This window comes from Lonchura striata, chromosome 36, assembly GCF_046129695.1.
Source record: "Lonchura striata isolate bLonStr1 chromosome 36, bLonStr1.mat, whole genome shotgun sequence".
Lineage (NCBI taxonomy): Eukaryota > Metazoa > Chordata > Aves > Passeriformes > Estrildidae > Lonchura > Lonchura striata.
In genome coordinates this window covers 764,409-783,300 of record NC_134638.1, presented here as the reverse complement: position 1 = coordinate 783,300, position 18,892 = coordinate 764,409, and the positions used below count along the sequence as shown (strand labels likewise).

At 62.3% G+C, this 18,892-nt stretch overlaps 1 protein-coding gene across 1 annotated transcript in view; it reads left to right on the top strand.

The window, feature by feature from the left end:
• The first annotated feature begins 107 nt into the window (after positions 1-107).
• Positions 108-18,892, top strand: part of HUWE1 (HECT, UBA and WWE domain containing E3 ubiquitin protein ligase 1) — a 77,732-nt gene continuing 58,947 nt past the window's right edge. Inside the window, exons 1-30 of the mRNA XM_077789640.1 lie at positions 108-142; positions 907-972; positions 1,681-1,752; positions 2,187-2,285; positions 3,361-3,567; positions 3,645-3,797; positions 3,889-3,951; positions 4,765-4,842; positions 4,936-4,983; positions 5,326-5,394; positions 5,475-5,574; positions 5,682-5,782; positions 6,487-6,637; positions 6,709-6,836; positions 6,911-7,051; positions 7,129-7,240; positions 7,332-7,451; positions 8,026-8,127; positions 8,209-8,289; positions 8,397-8,503; positions 10,448-10,625; positions 11,923-12,014; positions 12,104-12,315; positions 13,076-13,133; positions 13,224-13,400; positions 14,935-15,180; positions 15,668-15,801; positions 16,223-16,323; positions 16,769-16,975; positions 17,732-17,948. Of these exons, the coding sequence (XP_077645766.1) occupies positions 1,708-1,752; positions 2,187-2,285; positions 3,361-3,567; positions 3,645-3,797; positions 3,889-3,951; positions 4,765-4,842; positions 4,936-4,983; positions 5,326-5,394; positions 5,475-5,574; positions 5,682-5,782; positions 6,487-6,637; positions 6,709-6,836; positions 6,911-7,051; positions 7,129-7,240; positions 7,332-7,451; positions 8,026-8,127; positions 8,209-8,289; positions 8,397-8,503; positions 10,448-10,625; positions 11,923-12,014; positions 12,104-12,315; positions 13,076-13,133; positions 13,224-13,400; positions 14,935-15,180; positions 15,668-15,801; positions 16,223-16,323; positions 16,769-16,975; positions 17,732-17,948 (3,527 nt within the window). The 5' untranslated portion in view covers positions 108-142; positions 907-972; positions 1,681-1,707. The remainder of the gene's footprint in view (positions 143-906; positions 973-1,680; positions 1,753-2,186; positions 2,286-3,360; positions 3,568-3,644; positions 3,798-3,888; positions 3,952-4,764; positions 4,843-4,935; positions 4,984-5,325; positions 5,395-5,474; positions 5,575-5,681; positions 5,783-6,486; positions 6,638-6,708; positions 6,837-6,910; positions 7,052-7,128; positions 7,241-7,331; positions 7,452-8,025; positions 8,128-8,208; positions 8,290-8,396; positions 8,504-10,447; positions 10,626-11,922; positions 12,015-12,103; positions 12,316-13,075; positions 13,134-13,223; positions 13,401-14,934; positions 15,181-15,667; positions 15,802-16,222; positions 16,324-16,768; positions 16,976-17,731; positions 17,949-18,892) is intronic.

Genomic DNA, 18,892 nt, shown 5'->3' with positions numbered 1-18,892 from the left:
GGATTTGCGGCGGCTCTCGCGGGATCTCGGGCCACGGCCGGGGCTCAGTGTAAGATGGCGGCGGCGGCAGCGGCGGGACGGGCCCGGGCCGGGCTCTGACCCCCCCCCTCCCTCCCCCCCCCGCTCTCCCCGCCCGCTCAAGGTACCGGGGCCGGCGGGGCGGGGGGCTCGGCCCGGTGCTGCTACGGGGCCCGCGGCATAGGGGGGGATGGCGCCCGGCTCCGTCATGAGGGGCCCGCCCCCCCCTCCCACCGCCCCCCCCACTCCCCGGCGGCCTCCCGTGATTTGGGGGCCGCTTTCCTCTTCTCACGGCTCCCCTTCCCCCCACCCTTGCGGTTTTCCCCCGTGCAGGTGCCCCTTGCGGGGACTCAGGCCCTCCCCTCCCGAGATTTGGGGTGTTTGGCCGCTCCTCCACCTCAATTTAGCTTTCTCACGTCTTTACAGTTCCCCTGTATTTTAGGGGTACTTTCTGTGGTGCTCATAATTTAGGAGCCCCAGCCTCATTTCCACTTCCCCGCAATCCCCTCCCATCACTCAGGGTCCCCCTCATCGGTTTCCCGACATTTGGGGGACCCCTTTACCGGCCCCCCCTTCCCCATCCTCTAGGCCGTGCTTCCCGCAGCTTCCCGGGATTTACAATCCTCCCCACTTCAGATCCTTTAGGATTTGGGGATCTCCTCATTGCCTCTTTAGCATTTTTTATCTATTCGTATTATTTTCGTATTTTGTAGTGATTCTGGGTTGTCGCTTCCCACCCTCAGGGTCCCCCGCGCTGCGGTTTGGGGGATCTCTTCTTGGGATTCATTTTTGGGATCAGCTCCCCCCATCATCCGGCCGCTCACACGGGACCCCCCCCCCCCTAAACCCCCCAGTATTTCACACCCCCTTCCCAATTCCCCCCCGCAGCAGCTCCCGGCTCCCTCCCCCTCGCAGCGACCGGCCGGGCCGAGGATGGACTGGGAGTGATTCCCGGTAAGGGAACCGGGCTGGGGGGCGGCTTCAGACCCTCCCGGGGGGGCGGCGCGAGAGAATTTTGGGGGGGCTGGGGGGGGGGGGGGTCTCACTTCGGGAAGGTTTTCTTGGGGGGGAAAACGGGCTGGAAGCTTCAAGCTTATTTTTGATACCTCCCCCCGGGCGGGGGGGGACACCCCAAAAACGGCTCCCCCCCCCCAAAATGATGCGTCACTGTCACCGAACCGGCCGGGCCGGCGGGGGCGGGGGGGGGCACCGGGAGGGGGGTGGGGGAGCCCCGGCACGCGGCAGCCTCAGCCCTTAATTACCGGCCGTAATTATAGCCCTTAATTACAGCTCCTCGTCATTCCCCCGCGGGGTTAATTGGGGGTGGGGGGGCTCTCGGCGACCCCCCCCCGGGTACGGCGGGGTTTTGCACATTCATTGTTCAGCCGGTGCCGCGACGTCATCGGGCCGCGGCCGCCGCGGCGCCTGTCGGGACAACAAGGCCCTGTCGGGACACCGGGGCCCTGTCGGGACGCGGGACACCCCGAGGCGGCTGGGGTTTGGGGGGTCTGGCCCGTGGCGGGGGGGGCACGTCAGTCCCGGTGCCCTGTCGGGACAGGGAGCCCCTGTCGGGACAGGCGGGGGTGGGGTTTGACCCGTTTTGGGGGGGCAGCCCAGGTGTGACCCCCCCCCACCCCTTCCCCCCACCACGTGTGGCCGCAGGCAGAGCACGAGGACCGGAACCCCAAAATGAAAGTGGATCGGACGAAACTGAAGAAAACCCCCACGGAGGCGGTGAGGGGCTGGGGACACTCGGGAAGGGGTTGGGGACAGTCAGGGAGGAACTGGGGACAGTCAGGGAGGGGTTGAGGACAGTCAGGGATGGATTGGGGACACTCGGGAAGGGGTTGGGGACAGTCAGGGATGGGTTGGGGACAGTCAGGGAGGAGCTGGGGACATTCAGTGAGGGGTTGGGGACACTCGGGTTGGGGACAGTCAGGGAGGGGTTGGGGACACTCAGGGAGGGGTTGGGGACACTCAGGGATGGGTTGGGGACACTCAGGGAGGGGTTGGGGACAGTCAGGGATGGGTTGTGGACACCATGTCAGGGGAATTGGGGATGTTGGGGGGAAGTGGGGACATTGGGAAGGGAATGGAGGGTTTTGGGGACATTGGGAGGTGTTGGGGACACCATGAGGGGACAGTGCTGAGTTCCCTGTGCCCCCCAGCCCGCTGACTGCCGGGCCCTCATCGAGAAGCTGAAAGCTTGCAGTGATGAGCAGCTGGTGACAGAACTGCAGCAGATCAAGACATGGAACATTGGGAAGGTGGGAGGGGTCCCCAAAACCTGGGGGGGTTCTCCAAAACCTGGGGGGTCCCAAGACACGAGGGAATTTCCCAAGGGATTGTCAGGGTGGTGCTGAGCTTGTCCCCAAACTGGTCACTGCCACTGGTGGGGTGTCACCCTGGAGCACCTCGAAATCACAGGGAGCAACCCTAGAATGGGAGGGGATACCCCAGAATGGTCCTGAAATGAGGGGGGTGCCTGGTTTCAGCTGGACCCCTTGAGCCCTCAGCCCTTGGGTGGGGCAGATCTGGAGTTTTCTGGAGGTTTAGGAATGTGGGGGGGGTTTCTACATTTCCTGCAGTGCACCCCAATGATAGCTGCCTCCTCCACTACTTTTTTCCAAATTGGGGGGGGGGGCTCACCAGCATCCTCACAGCCCCCCTAGGAGCCCCCATTTCCTCCCCATCCTGGAGCTGTTTGGGTGCAAATTTTCTTTCACAGACTCCTAAAACTCCAAGGAGGGAACCCCAATATGCCTAAAAACAGTGTGGGGAGCACATTATAAACCCAAAATATGTGGGGAGTACCTCAGTTTTTCCCCAAAACTAGGGGAGAGCTCAAATTCTCTGTCAAGTCTCCGAAACTCCATTTTTTTGCCTTGTATTGGGGAGGGGGCTCAGCTGCTATCTGGGCAGGCTGGGCTGGGATATTGGGGTTTCTTCTTAGGAGTTCTGAGGGTCCCCCCTGAGATATGGGAGTTTTGGGGAGGCTGGGCTGGGGTCCAGCCCCACATCCCCCTTAATCCCCTCAGTGTGAGCTGGACCCCTGGGTGGATGTGGGGGGTTCCTGGAGGGCTCAGAGGGTCCCAGGCTCTGCCCCCAGCCCCACATCTCCCCCATAACCTTCCCCTCAGTGCGAGCTGGACCCCAGGGTGGATGTGGGGGGTTCCTGGGGGGCTCAGGGGGTCCCAGGCTCTGCCCCCAGCCCCACATCTCCCCCATAACCTCCCCCTCAGTGCGAGCTGTACCACTGGGTGGATGTGGGGGGTTCCTGGGGGGCTCATGGGGTCCCAAGCTGTGCCCCCAGCCCCACATCTCCCCCATAACCCCCCCCAGTGCGAGCTGTACCACTGGGTGGACCTGCTGGACCGCTTCGACGCGCTGCTGGCCGAGGCGGGCCGGCCGGTGGAGGCCATGAGCTGGATGCTGGCCTGCGACCGGCCCGAGCGCCAGCCCCTCAAGGCCCTGCTGCTGGCCCTGCTCAACTTCACGGCCCTGCTCATCGAGTACAGCTTCTCCCGCCACCTCTACAGCTCCATCGAGGTGGGCACGCCCCCAGACCCGCCCTCCGTGTGTCCCCAGGCGTGTGACACGCTGACACGCCTGTCCTGTCCCCGCAGCACCTGACCACGCTGCTGGCCTCCTCGGACATGCACGTGGTGCTGGCCGTGCTCAACCTGCTCTACGTGTTCAGCAAACGCTCCAACTACATCACCCGCCTGGGCTCCGAGCGCCGCGGGCCCCTGCTGGCCCGCCTGCAGCACCTGGCCGAGGTGGGTGGGGTTTTTTGGGGGGTTTTTGGGAGGGTTTTGAGGGATTTGGGGCTCAGCAGGGCGGGGCTGAGCTGGGCTGGTCTCCCTGCAGAGCTGGGGTGGAAAGGAGAATGGATTCGGGCTGGCTGAGTGCTGTCGGGACTTGCACATGATGGTGAGTGGCACCTGTGGGTCACCGTGAGCTCGTCTGGGTCACCTTGTTCTGTCCTGGGTGTCGCCAGAGCTCATGTGTGTCACCTGTGTTCTGTCCTGGGTGGTCTTAGAAGTCACCTTTGTCACCTTGTCCTGTTCTGAGAGTCCCCAGAACTCACCTGCGTCACTTTGTCCTGTTCTGAGGGTCTTCAGAACTCACCTGTGTCACCTTGTCCTGTTCTGAGGGTCTCCAGAACTCACCCGTGTCACTTTGTCCTGTCTTGGGGGGTCCCCAGAACTCACCTGTGTCCTCCTGTCCTGTCTTGGGGGGTCCCCAGAGCTCACCTGTGTCACTTTGTCCTGTTTTGGGGGTCCCCAGAATTCACCTGTGTCCTCCTGTCCTGTTTTGGGGGGTCCCCAGAGCTCACCTGTGTCACTTTGTCCTGTTTTGGGGGTCCCCAGAACTCACCTGTGTCCTCCTGTCCTGTCTTGGGGGGTTCCCAGAGCTCACCTGTGTCACTTTGTCCTGTCTTGGGGGGTCCCCAGAACTCACCTGTGTCCTCCTGTCCTGGGGCACACACATGACGCTGTGTGCCTTTGTCACATCCTGAGGCCCCTTGATGCCATCCTGGGGTTCCCAGTGCTCTCTGTTGTCCCCTCAGGGTGTCCTCAGCGTTGTTGTATCCCTCTGTGTCACCTCCCATGTCCCCCAGCACCGCTTTGTCACCCCTGTTGCATCCCCCCATCCCTTTCCCTGTGTCCCCCAGCCTGGTTGTGTCCCCCCAGGGGAGGGGACCCTGCTCTCCCCATCTCACCCCTGTATCCCCCTCCCCAGAAATACCCCCCCAGTGCCACCACCCTGCACTTTGAGTTCTACGCCGAGCCAGGCGTCGAGGTGAAGGTGGACAAGAGGGTGAGTGACACTGGGGACATTTGGGACATTTGGGGTCACGAGGAGGCCCCCAAAGCACCGGGGCCACCCCTTGACCTCCTGTGACCCCCGCAGGCCACCAGCACCACCTTGCACTACATCCACATCGAGCAGCTGGACAAGGTGAGCATGGGGGCACCTTGATTTGGGGGGGGGGGGGGTGTCTCTGCTTGGGCCAGGGCTCCCCCACGCCCTAACCCTGCACCTTTTGTTCCCTGCTCCCCAGTTTTGTCCTCTGCCCCCCGATTTTGTTCTCTGCACTCAATCTTGACCCTCCGCACCCCAGTTTTGTCCTCTGTTCCTCAGTTTTGTCCCCTGAACCCCATTTTGTCCCCTGCACCCCAGGTTGTTCTCTGCCCCCCAGTCTTGTCTGTCCACACCCCAGTTTTGTCCCCTCCCAGTTTTGTTTCCTGCACCCCAATTCTGCTTCTGCCCCTCCCTATTTCTCTTTTTCTTCTCCCCCAGATTTCAGAGAGCCCCTCGGAGATCATGGAGTCCCTGACCAAGATGTACAGCATCCCCAAGGACAAACAGGTGCGTGGGGTGACATCGAGGGTTGTGGGGTGACCCCCAGACCCTCCCTGACCCCCCCAAATTCTCTGTCCCCCTTTCAGATGCTGCTGTTCACCCACATCCGCCTGGCCCACGGCTTCTCCAACCACAAGAAGCGGCTGCAGGCGGTGCAGGCGCGGCTCCACGCCATCTCCATCCTGGGTGGGCCTTCGTTAGGGCTTGTTTTAATTGGGGGGTGGCTTTGGGGGGCTCAGGGGCCGTTCTGTGGGGGTCCTGGGGCAGTTGGGGTGACCCCCCCGTCTCCGCAGTGTACTCCAACGCGCTGCAGGAGTCGGCCAACAGCATCCTGTACAACGGGCTGATCGAGGAGCTGGTGGACGTGCTGCAGATCACCGACAAGCAGCTGATGGTGAGACCTGGGAGCCCTGTCCCCTCAGCTGTCCCTCTGTATGTCCCTGTGTGTCCCCTCAGCTGTTCCTGCATCTGTCCCGTTACCTGTTCTCTCACCTGTCCCTTTAGCTGTTGTTTCATCTGTCTTTTCATCTGTCCCCTTCACCTGTTTCCTCAGCTGTCCCCTTGTGACTCCTTTCATCTGTCCCCTTGTGTGTCCCCTCAGCTGTCCCTTCAGCTGTCCCTTTGTGTGTACCCCTTACCTGTCTCCCTGTGTGTCCCCTCACCTGTCCCTTTGTGTGTTCCCTCACTGATGTGGTGCTGCACGTGCTGCTCACCAAGGATCTGAATGTGGCTCACCTGTCCTGCAGCTGTCACCTCACTTGTTCTGCATGTGTCACCTCACTTGTCCCACATCTGTCACCTAACCCGTCCTGTACGTTCCTACACCTCTTGTGCTCCTGTCGTTTCACGTGTGTTGTGTCTGTACCTTCATCTGTGCCTTCACCTGTCACATCACCCGTGCCCTTGTGTATCTCCTGACCAGCATCACGCTGCACATGCTGCTTATCAAGGACATGAGTGTCCCTCACCTGTCCCACACCTGTTCCTCACCTGTCACACCACCTGTCCCCAGTGTATCCCCTCACTGATGTCACGCTGCACCTGTTGCTCATCAAGGACACGTGTGTCCCTCACGTGTCCCTCATCTGTCCCTGCCAGGACATCAAGGCGGCCTCCCTGCGGACGCTGACGTCCATCGTGCACCTGGAGCGCACGCCGAAGCTCAGCAGCATCATCGACTGCACCGGCACCGCCTCCTACCACGGCTTCCTGCCCGTGCTGGTGCGCAACTGCATCCAGGCCATGATCGGTGCGTGCCGGGGGGCTGGGGGGGTCACCTGGGGGGTGTGACCCGCCCTAACCACACCTGTACACCCCCAGACCCTTCCATGGAGCCCTACCCCCACCAGTTCGCCACGGCGCTCTTCTCCTTCCTGTACCACCTGGCCAGCTACGACGCGGGCGGCGAGGCGCTGGTGTCGTGCGGCATGATGGAGGCGCTGCTCAAGGTGAGCTCTTGTCACCTGTGGGCAACTCTCAGGTGCCTCGGGGATTGCCTCACCTGCGTCTGTCCCCTCGCCAGGTGATCAAGTTCCTGGGGGACGAGCAGGACCAGATCACGTTCGTCACACGGGCGGTGCGGGTGGTGGATCTCATCACCAACCTGGACATGGCCGCCTTCCAGTCGCACAGCGGGCTGTCCATCTTCATCTACCGCCTCGAGGTGCTGCCCCCCTTCCCCTGCCCTGCTTTTGGGGTCCCTCAGGGTGATTTGGGGTGCTGAGGCTCTGTCTCCCCCAGCACGAGGTGGACCTGTGCCGTCGCGAGTGTCCCTTTGTCATCAAGCCCAAAGTGCAGCGCCCGCCTGCTGCCACCCTGCCCGAGGGCGAGGACATGGAGACGGACATGGAGGGTGAGCAGCGGGGTGGGAGCAGCGGTGGGAACAGCAGTGTCCCCGCTGTGGTGTCACCTGTTCCCCCTGCAATGTCACCGTCCCCCCGCAGTGACCGATGTGGCCATGGAGAGCAGCCCCGGCCCCTCGGCCGAGGCCCGGCCAGACCCGGTGCCACCAGCCCCGCCAGCCGTGCCCAGCACCAGCGCTGCCACCCCCTCCCCGCGCGGCGGTAGGTGCCTCCCGGGGCTGGGGACACGGTGGGGACAGCGGGGACTTCACTGGACCCCAGTTCCTTCCTTATGTGGATGCTCCAGTTCCTCTGATATGAACACCCGAATTCCTCCTATACAGACACTCAAATTTTTCCTATATGGACACCCCAATTCTTGCTATGCAGGCACACAAATTTCTCTTGTATGGACACCCCAAATCCTCCTATACGACACCCAAATTCCTCCTACATGGATACTCCCAATTCCCTCCCTAAATGGACATCCTAATTCCTGTTTTATGGACACCTCAATTCCTTTCCTGTGTGGATACCCCAATTATCTCTACATGGACACCCCAATCCCTTCCTTGTATGGACACCCGAATTCTGTCCCTATGCGGATACTCCAATTCTCCCTACATGGACACCCTAATTCCATCCCTATATGGACACCCCAGTTCCTTTCCCATGTGAACACTCCAATTCCCCCCTCCATGAAGACCCCAAATCCTTTTTCACATCTGGTTTGCTCCCTGGGAACACCCCAATTTCCTCATGTGCCCCCCAATCCTCTCCCCGTGTCCCCCCCTAGGAGTGCAGTGCATCCCCCAGCGCGCCGCTTTGCTCAAATCCATGCTGAACTTCCTCAAAAAAGCCATCCAAGACCCCGCCTTCTCCGACGGCATCCGGCACGGTGGGTGGTCCCCGATGTCCCCAGACCCCCGCCGGGGTGGGGTGGCAGGGGTGGTGGCACTGACCACGCGTGTCCCCGCAGTGATGGACGGCTCGCTGCCCACCTCGCTGAAGCACATCATCAGCAACGCCGAGTACTACGGCCCCTCGCTGTTCCTGCTGGGTGAGCCACGCCCCGGCCCCACCTGGGCAGCGCGGGGCGGGCACGGAGCGGGGACCCCGCCAGGTGCTCTACCTGCCCTCAGTGCCCCCCTCTCTCCTCCGCCGCAGCGACCGAGGTGGTGACGGTCTTCGTGTTCCAGGAGCCCTCGCTGCTGTCCTCGCTGCAGGACAACGGCCTCACCGACGTCATGCTGCACGCTCTGCTCATCAAGGACGTGAGTGGGGCTCACCTGTGCTGGGCTGCACCTGTCACCTGTCCTGAACCTGTCCTGTCCTGAACCTGTCACCTGTCCTGTTGTGAACCTGTCACTTGTATTGTCCTGAACCTGTCACCTGTCCTGTCCTGAACCTGTTACTTGTCCTGTCCTGCACCTGTCACCTGTCCTGTCGTGAACCTGTCACTTGTATTGTCCTGAACCTGTCACTTGTCCTGTCCTGAACCTGTCACCTGTTACCTGTCCTGTCGTGAACCTGTCGCTTGTATTGTCCTGAACCTGTCACTTGTCCTGTCCGCACCTGTCACCTGTCCTATCATGAACCTGTCACTTGTATTGTCCTGAACCTGTCACCTTTCCTGTCCCGAACCTGTCACCTGTCCTGTCCTGAACCTGTCATTTGTCCTGTCCTGCACCTGTCACCTGTCCTGTCCTGAACCTGTTACCTGTCTCCTTGTGTATCCCGTTTTCTGCCCTCTCGCTTCTCCTCCTGTGTATTCCCTCACTGCACACTCTGCTCATCGAGGATGTGAGTGGGGCTTACCTGTGTTGTCACCTGTCCTACACTTGTCACCTGTCTCCTTGTCTATCTCTTTATGTGCTCCCTCACCTGTTTCTTTGTGTATTCTCTCACCAACATCACGCTGCACGTGCTGCTCATGGAGGCCATGAGTGAGGTCCCTCACCTGTCCAGCACCTGTCCTCACCTCTGTCACCTCACTTGTCCTCTGGCTGTCCCATCAGCTGTGTCTGTGCTGCTCCCACACCTGCCCTGTACCTGTGTTTGTTCCGTTTCCTGTTCATGCACCTGTTCCATTTCCTGTCTCTGTTCCTGTCCCTTTACTTGTCTCCTCACCTGTTCCCTTATTTCTGTCCTTGTGTGTTCCCTCACCTGTCTTCACATCTGTTCCACTCTCTGCCCTGCACCTGTTCTGTGTCCCCGTTTCATTTTGTGCCCTGCACCTGTTCCACCACCTGCTGCCACATCTGCCCCTCGCTTGTCCCCACACCTGCTTTGTACCTGTCCACTTTCCTCTCCTACACCTGCTCCAGGTCTGCCTCTGTCCCCACACCTGTCCCATGCCTGCCACCTGTGCTGGTGCCACACCTGCCCCAGCTCCACCCCGACCTGCCTCCCTGGCTGCTGCTCACCTGCCCATGCTGGTGCCACACCTGCCCAGTGTGTCCCAGCTTTGCCCCACGCCTGCCCAGTGTCTGCCCCACCACCTGCCCTGCACCAGCTGTGCCCCCAGCCCCATAGCCCCTGACCTGGCCCAGGTGTGCCCCTAGCCCCTGCCCCACATCAGGTGTGCCCTGGGCCCCTGACCCACACCAGGTGTGCCCCCAGCTCCTGCCCCACATCAGGTGTGCCCTGAGCCCCTGACCCACACCAGGTGTGCCCCAGCCCCTAATCTGCCCCGTGTATGCCCCACACCTGCCCCAGGTGTGCCCCACACCTGCCCCAGGTCTGGTACAGCCCCTCACCTGCCCCGTGTGTCCCCCACACCTGCCCCAGGTGTGCCGCAGCCCCTCACCTGCCCCGTGTGTGCCCCACACCTGCCCCAGGTGTGCCCCAGCCCCACACCTGCCCCGTGTGTGCCCCACACCTGCCCCAGGTGTGCCATAACCCCACACCTGCCCCGTGTGTGCCCCACACCTGCCCCAGGTCTGGTACAGCCCCTCACCTGCCCCGTGTGTGCCCCACACCTGCCCCGTGTGTGCCCCACACCTGCCCCGTGTGTGCCGCAGCCCCTCACCTGCCCCGTGTGTCCCCCACACCTGCCCCAGGTGTGCCATAACCCCACACCTGCCCCGTGTGTGCCCCAGCCCCACACCTGCCCCGTGTGTGCCCCACACCTGCCCCAGGTGTGCCATAACCCCTCACCCTGCCCCGTGTGTGCCCCACACCTGCCCCAGGTGTGCCATGGCCCCTCACCTGCGCAGGTGCCGGCGACGCGGGAGGTGCTGGGCTCGCTGCCCAACGTGTTCAGCGCGCTGTGCCTGAACGCGCGGGGGCTGCAGAGCTTCGTGCAGTGCCAGCCCTTCGAGCGCCTCTTCAAGGTGCTGCTGTCCCCCGACTACCTGCCCGCCATGCGGCGCCGCCGCAGCTCCGACCCCCTCGGTGAGCGGGGCGCTGCGGGGGGACACTGGGGGATACTGGGAATACTGGGAATGCTGGGAATGCTGGGGATACTGGGGATGCCCCTGCCCGCCATGCACTGACACCGCAGCTCCGACCCCCTCGGTGAGCGGGGCACTGCGGGGGACACTGGGGGATACTGGGAATGCTGGGGATACTGGGAATGCTGGGAATGCTGGGGATACTGGAGGTACTAGGGACACTGGGGGACTGAGGACACTGGGGATACTTGGGGTACTGGGAATACTGGGGACACTGGGGGATACTGGGGATACTGGGAATGCTGGGGATACTGGAGGTACTAGGGACACTGGGGGACTGAGGACACTGGGGATACTTGGGGTACTGGGAATGCTGGGGATACTGGGGATACTGGGAATGCTGGGGATACTGGGGATGTCCCTGCCTGCCATGCACTGACACCGCAGCTCCGACCCCCTCGGTGAGCGGGGCACTGCGGGGGGACACTGGGGGATACTGGGGATACTGGGAATGCTGGGGATACTGGGGATGCCCCTGCCTGCCATGCACTGACACTGCAGCTCTGACCCCCTCGGTGAGTGGGGCACTGCGGGGGGACACTGGGGGATACTGGGGATACTGGGAATGCTGGGGATACTGGAGGTACTAGGGACACTGGGGGACTGAGGACACTGGGGATACTTGGGGTACTGGGAATACTGGGGACACTGGGATACTGGGGATACTGGGAATGCTGGGGGACTGAGGACACTGGGGATGCTGGGGATACCGGGGGTACTGGGAATACCAGGGATACCGGGGGTACTGGGAATACTGGGGATACTGGATACTGGGGGTATTGGGAATACTGGGGATACTGGGGGTACTGGGAATACTAGGGGTACCAGGGATACTGGGAATACTGGGGATACCAGGGGTACTGGGGATACCAGGGATACTGGGGGTACTGGGGATAATGGGGGATACTGGAATGCTGGGGGATATTGGGGACACTGAGGGACTGAGGACACTGGGGATACCAGGGATAATGGCGGATACTGGGAATGCTGGGGGATACTGGGGACACTGGGGGACTGAGGACACTGGGGATATTGGGGTACTGGGGATACTGGGGATTCCACCAACCTTTTATCAAAATATCATCTTAGCATTTAAACAGGTCTCTCATTTTTTGGAGCCATTTGGAGGCATCATCCCCTATTTGTTTAACTCCCAAAAGCATTTCTGCTCCCCTCAAAACCTGCTCTGCACCCCCAAAACCTGTTCTGCCCCCCCAAAACACTCTCTGTCCCCCCAGGCGACACAGCCTCCAACCTGGGCAGCGCCGTGGACGAGCTGATGCGGCACCAGCCCACGCTCAAGACCGACGCCACCACCGCCATCATCAAGGTGACAACCTGGGGACACTTGTGGGACTCCAGGGACCCCCAAAAATCTGGCCAGGCCCCCCCCACCCCTAAATGCCATCCCCTCTGCAGCTGCTGGAGGAGATCTGCAGCCTGGGCCGGGACCCCAAGTACATCTGCCAGAAGCCGTCGATGCAGAAGGCGGACGGGACGGCGGCCGCGCCGCCCCCGCGCTCGCCCCACGCCGCCGAGGAGGCCTCGAGCGAGGATGAGGAGGAGGAGGAGGTGCAGGCCATGCAGAGCTTCGGGGCTGCCCAGCAGAGCGAGGCAGAGCCCAGCCAGACGTGAGCAGGACAGGGCGGGCTGGGGGCGTCTGGGGTGTCCCTAAAGATCTGGAGTGTCCCCAGGTCACTTTGGTGTCCCTGGGGATCCGTGCTCAGTGCTGGTTTATGGATGGTCTGGGGTGGAGAGGATCCTGGGGGAGCTGAGGAAGGGTCTGGGAGATCCTGGGGAAGAGTCTGGGGGAGCTGGGGAAGGGTCTGGATGATCCTGGGGCAGCTGAGCAGGGGTCTGGGGGATCCTGGGGGAGCTGGGAAAGGGATCTGGAGGGTTCTGAGGGAGCTGGGAAAAGGTCTAGAGGATCCTGGGGAAGCTGGGGAAGGGTCTGGGGGAGCTGGGGAAGGGTCTGGATGATCCTGGGGCAGCTGAGCAGGGGTCTGGGGGATCCTGGGGGAGCTGGGAAAGGGATCTGGAGGGTTCTGAGGGAGCTGGGAAAGGGTCTAGAGGATCCTGGGGGAGCTGGAAAGGGGTCTAGAGGATCCTGGGGGAGCTGGGGAAGGGTCTGGGGGAGCTGGGAAGGGTCTAGAGGATCCTGGGGGAGCTGGGGAAGGGATTCAGCCTGGAGAAAAGGGACCAGGGGAAAATTTAGGCTGGAAATAGGCAAAAACTTCCCAGGAAGGTCTGGCAGAGAGGAGTTAAAGCCAAGCCTGAACGTGACACTTGATGGTGATGGGATGGTCTCAGAGATTTCTCCCAGCCTCATTAACTCTGATTTTATGTCCTGGGGGGATCGCACTCCCCTCACCATCCCCTCTGTGCTTGCAGCGTGGTGGGCACGGAGGAGCGCATCCCCATCCCGCTCATGGACTACATCCTCAACGTGGTGAGGCCCAGCACTGTCCCTGTGGGGTCCCCCTAGTCCTGACCCCCCTCTGAGGGGGTTCAGAGCCCCCCTGACCCCCTTTTGTCCCAGATGAAGTTCGTGGAGTCCATCCTGAGCAACAACACCACGGACGATCACTGCCAGGAGTTTGTGGCCCAGCGGGGGCTGCGGCCGCTTGTCACCATCCTGGGGCTGCCCAACCTGCCCGTGGACTTCCCCACCTCTGCAGCCTGCCAGGCCGTGGCTGGGGTCTGCAAATCCATCCTGGTACGGCTGGGGGGCTGCAAATCCTTCCTGGGGGGCTGAAAATCCATTTTGGGGGGTCTGCAAATCCATCCTGGTATGGCTGGGGGGCTGCAAATCCTTCCTGGGGGGCTGAAAATCCATCCTGGTATGGCTGGGAGGCTGCAAATCCTACCTGGGGGGGCTGAAAATCCATTTTGGGGGCTGCAAGTCCTTCCTGGGGGGCTGAAAATCCATACTGGGGGTCTGCAAATCCATCCTGGTACGGCTGGGGGGCTGCAAATCCTTCCTGGGGAACTGAAAATCTGTCCTGGAGGGTTGCAAATCTATCCTGGTATGGGCTGGGGGCACTGTGGGGGCTGAAAATCCATCCTGAGGATCTCGGGGGTCTGCAAATTCATCCTGGTATGGACCCTGATGACACTGTCTTTGTGCCCCCTGTGTCCTGAGTCGCTGTCCTGCAAGCCCAAGGTGCTCCAGGAAGTTCAGTGACCCTCAGGAGGGTTCAGTGACACCCACAGTGACCCCGATGTCCCCTGTCTGTCCCCCCAGACTCTCCCACGAGCCCAAGGTGCTCCAGGAGGGTTCAGTGACCCCCATGAGAGTTCAGTGACACCCATAGTGACTCTGATATCCCCCTGTCTGTCCCCCCAGACTCTCTCCCACGAGACCAGGGTGCTCCAGGAGGGTTCAGTGACCCTCAGGAGGGTTCAGTGACACCCACAGTGACCCCAATGTCCCCTCTCTGTCCCCCCAGACTCTCTCCCACGAGCCCAAGGTGCTCCAGGAAGGTTCAGTGACACCCACAGTGACCCCGATGTCCCCTCTCTGTCCCCCCAGATTCTCTCCCACGAGGCCAGGGTGCTCCAGGAGGGTTCAGTGACCCTCAGGAGGGTTCAGTGACCCCTATGAGAGTTCAGTGACCCTGATGTCCCCCTCTCTGTCCCCCCAGATTCTCTCCCACGAGGCCAGGGTGCTCCAGGAGGGTTCAGTGACCCTCAGGAGGGTTCAGTGACCCCCATGAGAGTTCAGTGACCCTGATGTCCCCTCTCTGTCCCCTAGAGTCTCTCCCACGAGCCCAAGGTGCTCCAGGAGGGCTCACTGACCCTCAGGAGGGTTCAGTGCCCACAGTGACCCCTATGTCCCCTCTCTGTCCCCCCAGACTCTCCCACGAGCCCAAGGTGCTCCAGGAAGGTTCAGTGACACCCATAGTGACCCCGATGTCCCCTCTCTGTCCCCCCAGATTCTCTCCCATGAGCCCAGGGTGCTCCAGGAGAGTTCAGTGACCCTCAGGAGGGTTCAGTGACCCCCATGAGAGTTCAGTGACCCTGATATCCCCCTCTCTGTCCCCTAGAGTCTCTCCCACGAGCCCAAGGTGCTCCAGGAGGGTTCACTGACCCTCAGGAGGGTTCAGTGACACCCACAGTGACCCCGATGTCCCCTCTCTGTCCCCCCAGACTCTCCCACGAGCCCAAGGTGCTCCAGGAGGGTTCACTGACCCTCAGGAGGGTTCGGTGACACCCACAGTGACCCCGATGTCCCCTGTCTGTCCCCCCAGACTCTCTCCCACGAGCCCAAGGTGCTGCAGGAGGGGCTGGTGCAGCTGGAGGCCGTGCTGTCGGCGCTGGAGCCGCTGCACCGGCCCATCGAGGCCCCGGGGGGCTCGGTGCTGCTGCGGGAGCTGGCCGGGGCCGGGGCCGTGCCCGACGCCACGCTCTCGGCCCAGGCCACCCCCCTGCTGCATGCGCTGACCGCCGCCCACGCCTTCATCATGATGTTCGTGCACACCTGCAGGGTGGGACAGGTAACGGGAGAGGGGGTTTGGGGGGGGTTGAGTGGGGTTTGAGTCGGGTTTGGGGGGGTTGAGTGGGGTTTGGGGGGGTTTGAGTGGGGTTTAGGGGGGAGTTGAGTGGGGTTTTGGGGGGGTTTGAGTGGGGTTTGGGGGGGGTTGAGTGGGGTTTGGGGAGGTTTGAGTTGGGTTTGGGGGGGTTTGAGTCAGGTTTGGGGAGGTTTGAGTCGGGTTTGGGGGGGTTGAGTGGGGTTTGGGGAGGTTTGAGGGGTTTCGGGGGGGGTTGAATGATGTTTGGGGGGTTTGAGTGTGGTTTGGAAGGGGTTTGGGAGGGTTGAATGGGGTTTGGGGGGGTTGAATGGGATTTGGGGGGGGTTGAATGGGGTTTGGGAGGGTTGAATGGGGTTTGGGGGGTTTGAGTGGGGTTTGGGGGGTTTTGAAAGGGGTTTGGGAAGGTTTTTGGGTCTCAGGGGGTTTTGGGGGGTCCTGCTGTCCCCCCCAGAGCGAGATCAGGGCCATCTCGGTGAACCAGTGGGGGTCCCAGCTGGGGCTGAGCGTGCTGGGCAAGCTGAGCCAGCTCTACTGCTCCCTGGTGTGGGAGAGCACCGTGCTGCTGTCCCTCTGCACCCCCAACAGGTACTGGGGACACTGGGAGGGACTGGTGACGCTTTGGGAGGCACTGGGAGGGCACTGGAGGCACTGGGAGGGCACTGGGGGTACTGGGAGGGCACTGATGAGGGTTTAGGGGGCACTGGGAGGGCACTGGAGGCACTGGGAGGGCACTGGTGAGGGTTTGGGAGGCACTGGGGGCACTGGGAGGGCACTGGTGAGGGTTTAGGGGGCACTGGGAGGGCACTGGGAGGGACTGGTGACGGTTTGGGAGGCACTGGGAGGGCACTGATGAGGGTTTGGGGGGGACACCAGGCTGAGCCAGCTGTGCTGCTTCCTGTGCCTGTACCCCCCTAACAGGTTACTGGGGAGAACTGGGGGGCACTGGGGGGGCTCTGCGGTGCCCAGGAGGTGCCCCCAGCCCTGTGACCCCCCCGTACCCCCCCAGCCTCCCCCCAGGCTGTGAGTTTGGCCAGGCTGACATGCAGAAACTCGTGCCCAAGGAGGAGAAAATGGCCCCCAGCCCCCCTCAGGGCGGCCGCAGGGCAGGTGGGGCTGGGGGGCGTGTTTTGGGGGGGATTTATGGGGGTTCGGGGGGCTTTATGTGGATTTTGGGGGTATTTATGGGGATTTGATGGGGATTTTGGGCGGTTTGGGGAGGGTTTGGGGGGATTTATGGGGGGTTTGGGGGGATTTTTGGGGGTTTTGGGAGGCTTCATTGGGGGTTGGAGGAGCTTTACGTGGATTTTGGGCGATTAATGGGAGTTTGGGGGGGATTGGGGAGGGTCTCTGGGGCTGGCTGGATTTGGGGGAGTCTTGGAAAGATTTTGGGGGGGGTCTCTGTGGGGCAGGCAGGTCAGTTTTGGGAGGGGTCTCTGTGGGGCAGGTCAGTTTTGGAGGGGTCTCTATGGGGCAGGTCAGTTTTGGGGGGGGTCTCTGTAGGAAAGGTGACTTTTGGGGGTCTCTGTGGATCTCTCATGTCTGTCCCCCACAGAGGGCGAGGTGGAGGGCCCGGGCCCCACGGGGGGCGTGGGCAGTGACCCCCCCCCAGCCCAGGGGCTGCTGGAGGGGATGGGGCTGGAGGGGGAGCCCCTGGCCCCCATGGAGACGGACGAGCCGAGCGCCAGCGACCCCAAAGCCAAGGCCAAGATCACCCCAGCCATGGCCGCCCGCATCAAACAGATCAAACCCCTGCTCTCCGGTGAGGGGGGCCCGAAAATGGGGTGGGGGGCTCAAAACTGGGGTGGGGGGGCTCCAGGAATGGGTCGTGGGCTCTAGGAATGGGTCAGGGGGCTCCAGGAATAGCCCGGGAGACCCTAAAACTGTGTTAGAGGGGTCTCTAAAACAGCTCAGGGGATCTGTGGGGGTCTCACCTGTGTCCTCCCCCGGGTCTCACCCCTGTGTCCCCTCGGGGGTCTCACCCCTGAGCTCTCTTGTGTCCCCCTTGAGGGTCTCACCCCTGAGCTCTCCCGTGTTCCCTGTCCCCCCTGAGGGTCTCACCCCATGTCCCCCTGTCTCCTGTGTCCCCTCGCGGGTCTCACCCCATGTTCCCCATGTCCTTCTGTCTCCTGTGTCCCCCTGAGGGTCTCACCCCTGAGCTCTCCCGTGTCCCCTCGAGGGTCTCACCCCTGAGCTCTCCCGTGTCCCCTTGAGGGTCTCACCCCTGAGCTCTCCCGTGTCCCCTCGGGGGTCTCACCCCTGAGCTCCCCAGTGTCCCCCTGAGGGTCTCACTCCTGAGTTCTCCTGTGTCCCCCCTGTGTCCCCCCGAGGGTCTCACCCCATGTTCCCCATGTCCCTCTGTCCCCTGTGTCCCCTCGGGGGTCTCACCCCTGAGCTCTCCCTGTCCCCTTGAGGGTCTCACCCCTGAGCTCTCCCCTGTCCCCTCGCGGGTCTCACCCCACGTTCCCCGTGTCCCTCTGTCCCCGCCCGGGCTCTCACTGTCCCCCTGTCCCCGCAGCCTCGTCGCGGCTGGGCCGGGCGCTGGCCGAGCTCTTCGGGCTGCTGGTCAAGCTGTGCGTGGGCTCCCCGGTGCGGCAGCGCCGCAGCCACCACGCGGCCGCCGCCGCCCCCGCGCCCACCGCGGCCGCCCGCGCCACGGCCTCGGCGCTGACCCGCCTGCTGACCAAGGGGCTGAGCTGGCAGCCGCCCCCCTACACTCCCACGCCACGCTTCCGGTCAGTGACCATGGACAGGGGATGGGAATGGTGGGAATGATGGGATGGGAATGGTGGGAATGATGGGATGGGAATGGTGGGATGGGATGGGGAAGGGCACGGCCTCAGCACTGACCAAGGGGCTGAGCTGGCAGCCGCCCCCCTACACCCCCACGCCGCGCTTCCGGTCAGTGACCATGGACAGGGGATGGGAACGGTGGGAATGATGGGATGGGAACGGTGGGAATGACGGGATGGGAATGGTGGGAATGATGGGATGGGAATGGTGGGATGGGATGGAATGGGATGGGATGGGATGGGATGGGATGGGATGGGATGGGATGGGATAGGATGGGATGGGATGGGATGGGATGGGATGGGATGGGATGGGGAAGGGCACGGCCTCAGCGCTGACCAAGGGGCTGAGCTGGCAGCCGCCCCCCTACACCCCCACGCCATGCTTCCGGTCAGTGCCCACGGGACAGTGGGGATGGGAATGGTGGGATGGGATGGGGATGGGAACGGGACTGGGAGCAGGGGAGGGAGAGGGAATGGGAACAGGGATGGGAATGGGAATAGAGATGTGCGTAGGAATGGGAATGGGAGCATGATTGGAAATGGGAATGGAAATAGGAACAGGGATGGGACTGAGGATGGGGATGGGGATGGGAACAGAATTGGGAATAGGGGAGAGAGAGGGAATGGGAATGGGAGCAGGGATGGGAATAAGGGAGAGAGAGGCAATGGGAATGGGAACATGGATGGGAATGGGAATAGGGACATGCATAGGAACAGGATTGGAAACGGGAGAGGAAATAGGAACAGGGATGGGAACAGGCAAGGCTGGGAATAGGGCAGGAGTGAGGCTGGGACAGGAGGGGCTGGGAATGGGAATGGGGCAGGGTACGGGAGAGGGGTGAAGTTGGGAATGGGGCGGGCTTGGAAAAAAGGGGGAGCTGGGGAGA